This window comes from Gastrolobium bilobum, unplaced genomic scaffold, assembly GCF_033153095.1.
Source record: "Gastrolobium bilobum isolate Gb01-03AN ecotype WA unplaced genomic scaffold, APGP_CSIRO_Gbil_v1 utg3113, whole genome shotgun sequence".
NCBI lineage: Eukaryota > Viridiplantae > Streptophyta > Magnoliopsida > Fabales > Fabaceae > Gastrolobium > Gastrolobium bilobum.
In genome coordinates this window covers 185,073-197,071 of record NW_026897606.1, presented here as the reverse complement: position 1 = coordinate 197,071, position 11,999 = coordinate 185,073, and the positions used below count along the sequence as shown (strand labels likewise).

The 11,999-nt window shown below is 36.3% G+C and overlaps 1 protein-coding gene across 1 annotated transcript; it reads left to right on the top strand.

Annotated features, from left to right (window-relative positions):
* The first annotated feature begins 6,531 nt into the window (after positions 1 to 6,531).
* Positions 6,532 to 11,559, top strand: LOC133308512 (uncharacterized). The gene is made up of 6 exons (XM_061509138.1): positions 6,532 to 6,729; positions 6,834 to 7,424; positions 9,920 to 10,062; positions 10,132 to 10,287; positions 10,390 to 10,609; positions 11,389 to 11,559. The coding sequence occupies exons 1-6, from the start codon at positions 6,532 to 6,534 to the stop codon at positions 11,557 to 11,559; spliced, it is 1,479 nt and encodes a 492-aa protein (XP_061365122.1).
* The last annotated feature ends 440 nt before the right edge of the window (positions 11,560 to 11,999 follow it).

The window sequence follows — 11,999 nt, the reverse complement described above, 5'->3', positions numbered from 1 at the left end:
GACCCATTATATCAGTTGATATACTTGGAGGATAATGAATAAGAACTCATTAAAATAATAACCCTATTAAATTTAAAATCATAAATATGACCTAATAATGAATATATGGTGACGTGCGTTGTCGAACCTACGCAAATTATCGAGCTTAGTTTTGTAGTGATAGGAAAACTCGGATCGTCTCCCAAAGAACCTGCTAGAAATCAAAAATGTTCTGTAAAATAAAATATAAAAAGGGAAAGGCGGATTTTGTTGATTTGAAATTTAAATAAAAACAGATTTAAAATTTGTATTTAAAATCAGAATTAAAAAGCAATCAACCTAAGGAATCAGGAGTCATTAATTTATTTCGTCATTGGATTAAAAGATAATTATCAATTTGTGATTAACCCCAATTAAATTCAGAATCCTAAAATTCAATTGGAAACCCTCTCTAGACTATCACCTAGCATTTGGTTGAATACAATATCTCAACTATGCGATCACAGTAGTCTTGATCTGTTCAACTTATGTTCATCGGGTAAATTAATTTGACCATTAAATCTAATGATCAATTTCCCTTATAGAATGCAATCACATTATTCAGTTTGAATATATACAATTGAATGATATTCAACCTGAAGTGGGAAAAAAATGAAACTAATCCTCTGAAATAAATTAACGAACCTTTAACCTTAGATTGATTAAAGGTGTTTAGCCTAGCATCGCGAGGATAAACATCCTTCAAAATAAAATAAGAGAAGAAGAAGAAGATGATGAGAAGAAAGAGTGCAGAATTTCGATAAAGAAAACTAAAAATAATTGTTCAATTCCAAAATCTGACTGCCGAAGGGTTTCCTAAAGTTTCCCTTAAATAATCCACATTCAGAACGGGTTAGGGTTCCAACACTTCGGCCCATATATAAAATAAAAATTGAATAAAATCAAATAAAACATTAAAACATGGCCTTGGGCCCTAAACACATTGGGTCCTAATTTAATTTATAAGTCCAAACGTCAAAATAAAATTTCAGCAAAAACACGTTATCTTGGGCTCAGGTTTGGACCATCTTCCCGTCTGAATTGGTCAATGGTGTCAACACATGTGTTGTTTCTACACAAATGATAATTTGTGAGTTTAATTGAACATAAAAATTTAATAATAGGAATAAATTTGTACTACAAATAACCTTGTATAGTAGGTGTAAGATTGAATGTTTGTAACAGTCTTCCTCATTTTCTCTATTGAGTTGAAGCTCCCTCACACTGGCTTCGAAGTTAATTTTCCTGTATCCCTACAAATATTGTTACATATTTAAAATAAAATAGTATATATTTATTTTTTATTGCTAATAAGTTTGATGTTTAAAATAATAAAAATAATATTTAAATTGAAGAAGTTAAAATTAATAATATTAACCTTGTAAATTAGTTGCAGGAATAGATGACGTGTCTGGTCTTGCTATTTTCGTCAAAGGAGTAATACAATCATTGCATAGAGTTGAATTTTGATTTTCTTTTAATACTATCAACGATATCCAACATATATGAGCAAATGTATAGTAATGCATATGAAAGACATTTAAACATGAATTGTACATTAAAAATTTATACTGCAAGAATCTTTTGATGAGTTAACACATGTAAGATATTGTTATTTTAAATTAGTTACAAATTATAAAATTTTGAAACAAAAATTAATATTTTAACTATATAATTCTTTCAAAGACTTACATGATAGAAACAACCATAAAAATAGTAAACATTTTAACTTATTATTATAGTTGAAATTGGTATTTGGCATTAGACATATGTGAAGCAATTGTTTAAAGAGAAACAATGTTTTATTAGCAAAGAGGGATATGAATGTTTCATTGTTGAGGTATAAAATTTAAATGAAAAAGTTTCACTAAAGAAAAGAACAAATGATGCAAAATTGTTGAGTGAAAAGTTGTTTGTAAAAGACCTGAATTACCTGAATTGGGCAGGTTTCTCAACTGTCATTTCCTACACAATTGAAGCTTTCTTTAAAATCTTGCTTGTTTTGAGCTAGAAGTCAAAGATGCCATTTTAATTTTGGAAAAAGTTGTAATTCGGATGGCAAGACCAGAATTACCTGAATTGTGCAGGTTTCTCAACTGTCATTTCCTACACAATTGAAGCTTTCTTTAAAATCTTCTTGTTTTGAGCCAGAAGTCAAAGATGCCATTTTAATTTTGGAAAAAGTTGTAATTCGGATGGCAAGACTAGAATTACCTGAATTGTGCAGGTTTCTCAACTGTCAATTCATACACAATTGAAGCTTTCTTTAAAATCTTGCTTGTTTTGAGCCAGAAGTCAAAGATGCCATTTTAATTTTGGAAAAATTTGTAATTCAAATGGCAGAAATGAAGATGGAATGTATAATAACCCTAATTTTATAATTTTGACATTAGAAGATTATTATGAAGCCCTTAGGGTCATAAATAGAATGAGGATGAAATTCTAAGAATTTTAATATCCATATTGATAGTATTCTACACAGGTAAATTTTCATCTGTTATTTTTGACTGCTGACGTAGTAATAGGGGTGGCAATTTGGGTCAACCCACCAACCCGCTAATTAAAAAAAAATTAATTAAAATTTAAAATAAAATTATATTTTATGAATTTTTCTAATATTATTTTATCTTATTTCACACTTCTCTTAATTTTTTTCAGTCTCAATCTTAAATGTATACTAATATTTGTCAAACATTCTTTAGGAACTCATTTGTCTCCATATATAGATAACATTTGTCATAAATAAAATTGTTATTCTATATCTTTTATAGGAAGATTAAGATAAAAAAAATTGGATATCACAAAAATTTAATGACAAATGAAATACTACCTAATTGTAATATATATATATATATAGTAAATACCCTTTTTGCTCCTCAGCAAATTTCACGATGCCCGCTTTAGTCCCTAGCAAATAAAAAGACCCATCGTGGTCTCTAAGAAATTCAAAATGGACCCATTTTAGTCATTTTAGGGACTAATATGGGTCTTTTTTGAATTTGTGATAGACCACGATTTCAACTAAATGGGCCTATTTTGAATTTCTTAGGTACCACGATGAGCTTTTTTATTTGCTAGGGACTAAGACGGGCATCGTAAAATTTGCTGAGGACCAAAAAGAGTATTTACTCATATATATAATATACATATATATAACTCGGCGGGTCAACCTGCCCCACGGCGGGTTGAACCCATCGGGTTGAAGTGGGTTGGTGGGTTGAAAATCTCAACCCAACCCGCCCCGTTTTGGCGGGTTGACCCGTCGGGCTCAACCCAAATTGTCATCTCTACGTACTAACAGTCAGTAGAATAGCTCCAATTTAGCAAATTCTAGTTGGAGTCATAAATGAGGTTAGTATATGATTTGATGAAGATTGATACCCATATTGGGGTATTTTGGGGAAGTCACTTTTGCCGGGTTTTTTGTACTGCTGTAGAAGCAGCCGATAGAAGCCCAGAATGGGAAAAAGATGAGAAAATAGAATGAAATACCAATATATGCCTAACAAGTCATAAATAGACCAATAATGTTAAAGTTAAGAAAATTATGAAATGCGAGTGCAGTTAAGAACACCGGTAAAGACTACAGTGCAATTAAACAGCAGTAAGTGGATCTATGATCTACTAATCAAATTTTTAAGTTAGGAACATGATAATTAAACAAACTTAATATTAATTACTTAAATTTAGAGTCTTGGAGGTTTTCAGGTAGAAATTTGATAACAGTTCAAAGAAAAATTACACCGGGTGTCACTAAAGGACAAAATGTCACTTGAGTGACTTGGTCAAAACCCTAGAAGATTAGGGCAACCCTCCCTTCAGCCATTGCAGCCGTCCCTCTCTCTCTCCACCCATTTTGAATTTCAAAGCTTCTCCTCCTTCTCTCTAGGTTTTCTCCATCCAAACTCCACTAAATCACCAAACTTCTTTCACCAAAGTTGTTCCTCTCATCCTCCTCTCCAAGAACATACCATTTATGTTGTTGGAAACCAAAATTTTGTGGTGACTCTCCTCCCATACAGCCACGATTTTGACAACTTCAAGCCATGGAGATGATGGTTTGAGTTCTCTTTGAAGAACACTCCTTTGTAGCTTGTTTCCATGGATTTTAGTGTAAGTTTCTTGGATTCTTTTCTTGAAAAACCCCATCTTTGAGTTGTGTTCTTGAGTTCTAAGTTTGAGTCTTTCTTGAAGGTGTGTTCCTTTTGGAAAAGATGCGTTCTTGCTTGAGAAAAGTGTAAGCTTGAAGCCTTGGAGCAAACTTGAAGAAGTAAGCTTGAATCCTTAGAGAAATGATGACCAAAACCCTCCCCCACCCACCTATACAATTCGGCCTCCATTGTGTTCTTGCGGATTTGATGTTTTAATTTGGTAAAAATTGCTTCTTGAACTTGTAAAGTGTGGAAAATCGTAAGTGGAACCAAGAAAAATGTTAAATGTGTAATCTTTAAGTTTAAGAACACAAATCTTGCTTAAGGATGGATTTGAACTCTAATAACACCATCTTGTCAAATCTGCCCTAATGATTATAATTAGGATTTTAGGTTTAAAATTTAATGAAATAATGGATTAGTGGACTAATTAAGTGTAGGACATAATTAATTAAAGAAATGGTGAAGTTGACAAGTTAAAAACCGAGTTCCACCACCTACAAAATTCGGCCTATTTTAGATATGTTAAGTTTAGTATGTTGAAATTGGTTTCAAGACCAAATTAGGATACTAATCTAGGGATGAAGTGAGGTGGATCATGCATAATGGATTAATTAACTATAAAACCCTAAAAATTGACCTAATTAAGGTTTAGAAGCACTAATAATGTAATTAGTGAACTTAATGAACTGAGACCTAATGTGACTATATGGGAATGCATAAATGACCTAATAATGGAAAAACCCTAAAATTAAAGTAACTTAGGGTTTCTAATCAAACCTAATTAGCGTTTGCTAATTAAACCTAATATAAAGTTAGTTGACAACCTAGGCTTAAGACTAGTCTATGGACACATGATCATGTAATTTAATGAAAGAAAATCCTAAGGAATACTACCCTTTAAGCTTCGGCCATGTGTGAGATAATTAGGGTTTTAGGTGCAAAAATTGTATTTAAGCATGAATTATGGATCCAATGAACCATGGTTGACTTAGTGGTCAAATGGGCACTAAGTACCCTAGGAATATGCCACGGCCTTTGTGCCATTTGTGGTAGGTAAGAGACTTAGATAATGTTGGTTGATGGAATAAATACAAGGGTAATTAGTGAATCAATTGAGAGATGAAATAGTATCTCAATGAGGGTGCAAATTGAAAATCTAACCTAGGGCTTGCCTAAGAACACATTTTTGGCCTTGAAGGAATATTATGACTTGGAAGTGTTGAAAATAATCTAAGTTACTTTAGTAGCCTAGAGTGTGGTTCTAAGGTTATGTAAGGTGTTTGAACTATGTGATTGATTGTGTAATAAGTTAACACTTCATAATGCACTAAAAACATGTAATTACGTAATTAATGGGCTAGACTTGTAATGGGCATATTATTGGCATATGAGTATGAAAAGTGGAATCAGTAAATGATGAAGTCTTGTATATGACTTGATTAATTACTATGTAATTAATGATGTGAATGGTTCCTAGTTCCTACTCTAGGTGTGCCTAGAGAACCTTACACTTGAGGATTGATTTGAAGCCTACGTGTTTATGTTGAAGTGTGGGCTTGTGCTAAGCTCCTTGAGGTAAGCTCCTGGTTTTGGTTGCTCTTCTCTCTTGTGGTCCCACCATGATGATGGGCATTATGGTTGATTTGTATGAAAGTATGTGGTATGTTGTATATGTGCATTCATTAACATTCATATAGATATTATATGATTCTTAATGTTATGATGATGCATTGATGATGTATGATATGAGGATCCTGGCCAGTGATCATGGTATGTAGACTGCCTATGGCTTGACCATGGGAGTTATTTCATACCACGGTTTGTGTTGGCTTCCTATGGCTTGACCATGGGAGTTATTACATACCACGGTTTGGGTTGGCTGCCTATGGCTTGACCCTGGGAGTCACACTAGGCTTGGATATGTCAGTTAGCTATTATTGGGAAGAACCCTTGAATAGTTTACCAGAGGATGAATTATGATACTATGTTTATGCTGTATGTTTGTTATATATGCTTTATATCTGACTTGTCATGCAGGAAGTGGGCTCAGGGGATTAGAGGATCTTCTAAGAAACTTGAGCTTACTGAGATGTTGTTATCTCACCCTTTTTTGGGGACATCATTTCAGGTACCCATGGTAGCGGTGAGCCTTCTAGCGGCAAGGGCCCAGCTATGGATTAGTGGATGGATGCTGCTGTTTATGTTACGCTTTTATTTTGTTACTCATATTCAATATTTTAGACATGCAATATGAAACAAGATAAAGAATGATTTTATTCATAAAATTTATCCATAACAAATAAAGAAGTACATGGGTCCATATGACTCTCAGATTGTCTCTAGACACCTATGTACTAACATGGCTGAGGTACGTGGAGGACCTACACCACCGGTAGCGCAGCAGGTTGCGCAAATAGCAGATCTGATTCCAGTGGTTAAGCCTGTCATGCTGGGACAGGAGGGTGTTGGCGATGCCAACCAGGAGGCGGAGGCATCTGCTCACAGGGGACGTGATAAACCACCTGTTATTGATGTTGATAGATCTGCTGGACCACAGGTCTTTGACCAAGAGACCCAGGAGAGAATGTTAAATGCTTTCAGGAAGCATTCTCCACCCCATTTCAAGGGTGATTGCCCATTGTTGCATTGGAGTGGCTTCAGGAGATGGAGCGTATATTCCAGGTGATGGAGTGTGATGCCAACACCAAGCTCCTTTATGCAGTTTATATGTTACAGGGTGATGCAGCTGATTGGTGGACCATGTTAGACACCCACTTGAGTGCCAAGGTTATGCTATCACTTGGCCATTGTTTGAGAGACATTTTCTCACGAAGTACTTCCCTGAAAAAGCTTGGGAAAAGAAGAGAAATGAATTTGAAGACTCTTAAGCAGGGAAACATGACCGTTGATGAGTATCTGAGTAAGTTCAACAGATTGGCAAAGTATTCATGCTATGGTAGAGCTCCCCTCACTCCAAAAGACAAAGCCTTTAGATTTAAAAAGGGCTTGAATGATATGATAGCAGACAAGCTGGATGGCCATTGTACCAGAGATTTTGTGGAATTAATTAAGCAATGCCAGAACATCCAGGAGTATTACCGTACTAAAGGCAAGGATGGAACTAGAAAGAGTTACAGCAGTAGCACTACTCACAGGAAGGGTAAGGGAAAAGGCTTGCAGGTGAATCAGAACAACAAGTTTAAGAAGATTGGTAATGTTAAGAACGAAAGTGGAAAAGCTGGAACTGGGAAGGTTCCCACTTGTACTAAGTGTAAGAACCCGCACCGTTAAATTAAGAATTTAATTAATTAATTATGAGATTAATGAGATAATTCCATAATTGACCCTAATAATTATGAGAAGGCTTAAATAATTATGGTAAGGGATTAATAATGTTGAAAGTCGCTTTTCTAACGAAAAGTGCAAATACCGGTTCTGCCTCACTGTATAAATGCGTACCGATGAAGTATCCCAGAAAATTATGAAAAGTATGTATATGACACTAGAATAATATATAGGACTAGCATAGCAAGTTTCAAGTCAAAATAATGAGATTTGGTATCAGAACTGATACTGGTTACGTAAAAGCGCGTACCGGCAAAGTGCTGCGAAAAATAAAATAAAAATATGATAAATCTTAGAAAAATGGCTAGGTTCAGAATTCCAAGTTTGGGATTAAAATGCTAAGCGTAGCTATTAGTGCTAATACAGTGAGATTAAATTTAATACGCATATAAATAGGTGTGCACAGATTTCTAGGTCAGTTTTCATTCTTCCCAAAACTGATTCTACGTGCCTCCTTCTTTTGGGAGCTAAGTTCTCCAAGTTGTCACCTTTCTCTCTTCACATTGTGAGCCCAAGCAATCACCTTTTTACCAAGTTTCTTCATTTTATCATCATAACTTACTGTGAGCTATCATGGTGTGGGAGTTTGGCTTTGGTTGCTGAGTGTTGGCTGCTGTGAGGGGTGGTTTTGTGGGCTGAGTTGGTGGTTCTCATTGGTGAGAGCCATTTTCTTGTCTTTGGAGGCTTCAAGGAGCCATCTATAAGTGTAAAGGACCCATCTTGTGTTGCATTTTCGTGATTCTTTAAAGTCAGCACCTTAGAGCTGTGTTGGAGGCTCCAAGTCAGTGTCATTTTCGGAGTTTTGATCCATGGAGGTATACCATGATAACCTCTTTTGTATTTTTATGATTTGAGCTAGTTTAATACATTAAAAAGTGAAACTTTGATCATTTGAGTTAAGGAATGAGATTCTAAGTCTAAAATATGTTAATGAACATCTGTTTATGGAGTCATTGGACTCCAAATCACGTTTGGACCCTTAAAAATGGAATTATGTAGATGACAGCTCGAGTTTCTGCATTCTGTTTGATGAGTATTCGAATACTTTTCGTGTAGTATTCGAATACTTATCAATGGGTAGTCGAATAGTCCTTGCAGCAGTATTGGGATACTTTTCTGGGAAGAAAAGTATTCAGATACCTTGGAGAAGTATTCAAATACTGTGTAGTATTCAGATACTCTAGGTATTGTATTCGAATACCATGTGGTATTCGGATACTGAGTGAAAAGTATTCGGATACCTTGTGGTATTCGGATACATAAATGAAAGTATTTAGATACTTTCGGGAGACATGGAGTATTAGAATACTCATCGAGGAGTATTCGAATACCTCATGCAAATCTTAAATGAAATCACTTAATATGAGTTGGAAAGCCCCAATCACTTAATGGAACCTTAGACAATGAATATTAATGAGTATTTATTGTATAAACAGATTGTGATTGTGCTGTTTGTGGGCTTTGAGCTTACGAGGTAAGCTTTCGTGTCCTCAGTTTAGCCATTGTTGGTTCCACCATACCCCATGGGGGGATGGTTTATATGCATGATGTGTTTTCATGTATTGATATTTGAAATGTTGTTGAGCTATTATGTGCAAGTGCTTCATGATATGCATGTGTTGTGCCACCTAGACGGTAAGCCTGGGTATGTAGGAGACATACAATATGGTGATTCTGTGGGTGGGTGCAAGTGGTATCTTGCACTGAATGTAGGCAATAGACGTATGTAAATCCTGCATTTCTCTGGCCAGTAGAATATTTTGACACACATGCCATGATTATCTGTTGCATTGCACTGATTTTGGAACTTATACTGTTTTACTGTTTTAGAACTTATATTGCTCATGTAAGTGATCTTGGGGTGGATAAATCCTTGAGGACCCCTAGTCTTACTGAGATTTATGTTTAGAGATCTCACCCCACGTTTGGGGCACATTTTCAAGTTCAGATAACTCGAGGGTTGAGACCTCGGGCGGCAGGAGGCCGGGGCTGAGTTGAGATATTTGATGTTGAGCTGATATGCCTGGCTGTTATTCTATTTTATTGCCTTTATATTGTTTTATGATTTGAGACTATGTTGGGCCTTATTGCCTTATTTGGTGAGCATGGGGGTTGTCCATGCCACATTGACTTTACTTTGTTGTTTTAGATTCGAGTTGTATAATGTATCAGGATTATGGTCCAGACTACGTGTTGTAGTTCCGTGATTAAGTAATTAACTTGGTTAATGATAATGACGTCATAATTGAAAAGAAAAAGTTATTTTCGTATTTTAATTAAGCGCTGCTTAATACGATGATATGATAACAAATCGGGTACACACGGCATGTTACACTAAGTGTGGGAAATCATATTTTGGTGTGTGTCGGCTCGGACAGAATATATGTTTCAGTTGTGGACAGATTGGACATTTCTCTAGGGAGTGCCCCCAAAGAAAGGGGCAAGTTGTAGCTATCCAGGCTGTTCTGACTCCGATTGTCATTGAGGAGCCTCCAGCACCCACTAGTGCCAGAGTTTATGCAATCACTCAGCAGGAAGCAGGGAGGTCACCTAATCTGATCAGAGGTACCATTCTTATAAGATGATATGCTTTTGATGCTATGTTTGATTCAAGAGCTACCCACTCCTTTATATCGGCATTTGTTGCTAATGGGTTACACTTGCCCATTCATGAGTTCACGCCTCCTATGGTAGTGAAGACTGCCACCGGAGACATTGTTTCTACTTCTTTGGTGTGCAAAGAAGTTAGATTCAAATTGGAGAAAGAAGAGTATATGGTGGATTAGATAGTGCTTGAGGGCATGAATCTACACATTATTCTGGGCATGGATTAGCTGGTCAAGTATGGTGTGATGATTGATTGTTGTAACAGGAAGATTTTCTTTTCTGCAAAGGGAGAGAAGCTGGACAGTTTGTACTTATCTATACCGCAATTGAAGAAGGCTCTAAATGAGGGAGATGCAGGATACATCATTTTGGGAGGACTAGTAAGAGCCTCCAAGGAACCCACTTCTAACATTCATGTAGTGTGCGAGTTTGAGGACGTGTTCCCAGAAGAAGTTCCTCAGTTTCCTCCATTGACTTATTGCCTGGTGTGGGGCCTATCTCCTTGGCTCCTTACCGGATGTCACCTGTAAAGCTTGCAGAGTTGAAAAAATAGATTGAAGAATTGTCCCATAAGAAGTTCATTAGACCGAATATATCTCCTTCGGGTGCACCAGTCATCTTTGTGAAGAAGAATGATGGGACTATGAGGTTGTGCACAGATTACCGACAATTAAACTAGGTAACGGTGAAGAGCAAGTACCCCCTACCTCGCATTGATGATTTGTTGGATCAGCTTAGGGGTGCTTCAGTATTCTCAAAGATTGATCTCTGTTCTGGATATCACCATATTTTGGTAAAAGCAGAGGATATTCTGAAGAGGGCTTTCCGATCCAAATATAGGCACTACGAGTACTTAGTAATCCTATTTGGGCTTACTAATGCCCCGGCCGTGTTCATGAGTTATATGAACCGTATCTTCAAACCATATTTAGATCAGTTTGCAGTGGTCTTCATTGATGATTTTCTGATCTATTCCAAGAGTGAAGAAGAGCACTCAGAACATCTGAAGATAATGTTGCAAATTTTGAGGGAACATCAGTTATATGCCAAACAATCCAAGTATTAGTTCTGGTTTCCTGAGATCCAGTTTCATGGCCATGGTCATTTCATCTGTAGGAGTGGTTGTTGATCAAAGTAAAATAGAAGCGGTGCTGAATTGGGAGAGACCCAAGAATGTTACTGAAATACGGTGTTTTCTGGGTCTAGCAGGATATTACAGGTAGTTTATCAATGGATTCTCAAGAATTGCTTTGCTATTGACTAGATTAACTCGAAGGGGGTACCATTTGCATGGACCCTTGGGTGTGAAGTGAGCTTTCAAGAATTGAAGGATAAGTTGACTATCACGCCAATTTTGATTCTTCCTGACCCTGAAGGGAGATTTGAGATCTTTCGTGATGCATCCAAGTACGAATTTGGGTGCGTGTTGATGTAAGAACGAAAGGTAGTGGACTATTCTTTTAGACAGTTGAAGCCCTATGAGGAGAACTACCCTACTCATGATCTTGAGTTAGCGGCTGCGATTTTTTCCTTGAAGATATGGCGACACTTCTTGTATGGTGCTAATTTCATAGTTTATAGTGATCACAAAAGCTTGAAGTATTTGTTCGATCAAAAGGAGCTTATATGAAGCAAAGGATATGGATGGAATTTCAGAAGGATTATGAGTTTGACCTTCAGTATCACCCTGGAAAGGCCAATGTAGTGGCTGATGCCTTGAGCAGGAAGACTACGGGTATGGCTAGCATGATGATTGAAGAGTATGAATTGATTGAGAAGTTCAGGGATTTGAGAATTCCCATGATACCACTTGAGACTTCATATATTATGACCATAGTTGAAGTCCTAAATTCACTTGTGGAAAGAGTTAAAGCG

Excerpts from the sequence above, each read along its gene's own strand:
- LOC133308512 (XM_061509138.1), top strand. The coding sequence starts at position 6,532 with ATGGCTGAGGTACGTGGAGGACCTACACCACCGGTAGCGCAGCAGGTT. Across the intron at positions 10,063-10,131 it reads ACTCAGCAGGAAGCAGGGAG|AGCTACCCACTCCTTTATAT; the intron begins GTCACCTAATCT and ends GTTTGATTCAAG. Across the intron at positions 10,610-11,388 it reads CTCCATTGACTTATTGCCTG|ATTAACTCGAAGGGGGTACC; the intron begins GTGTGGGGCCTA and ends GCTATTGACTAG.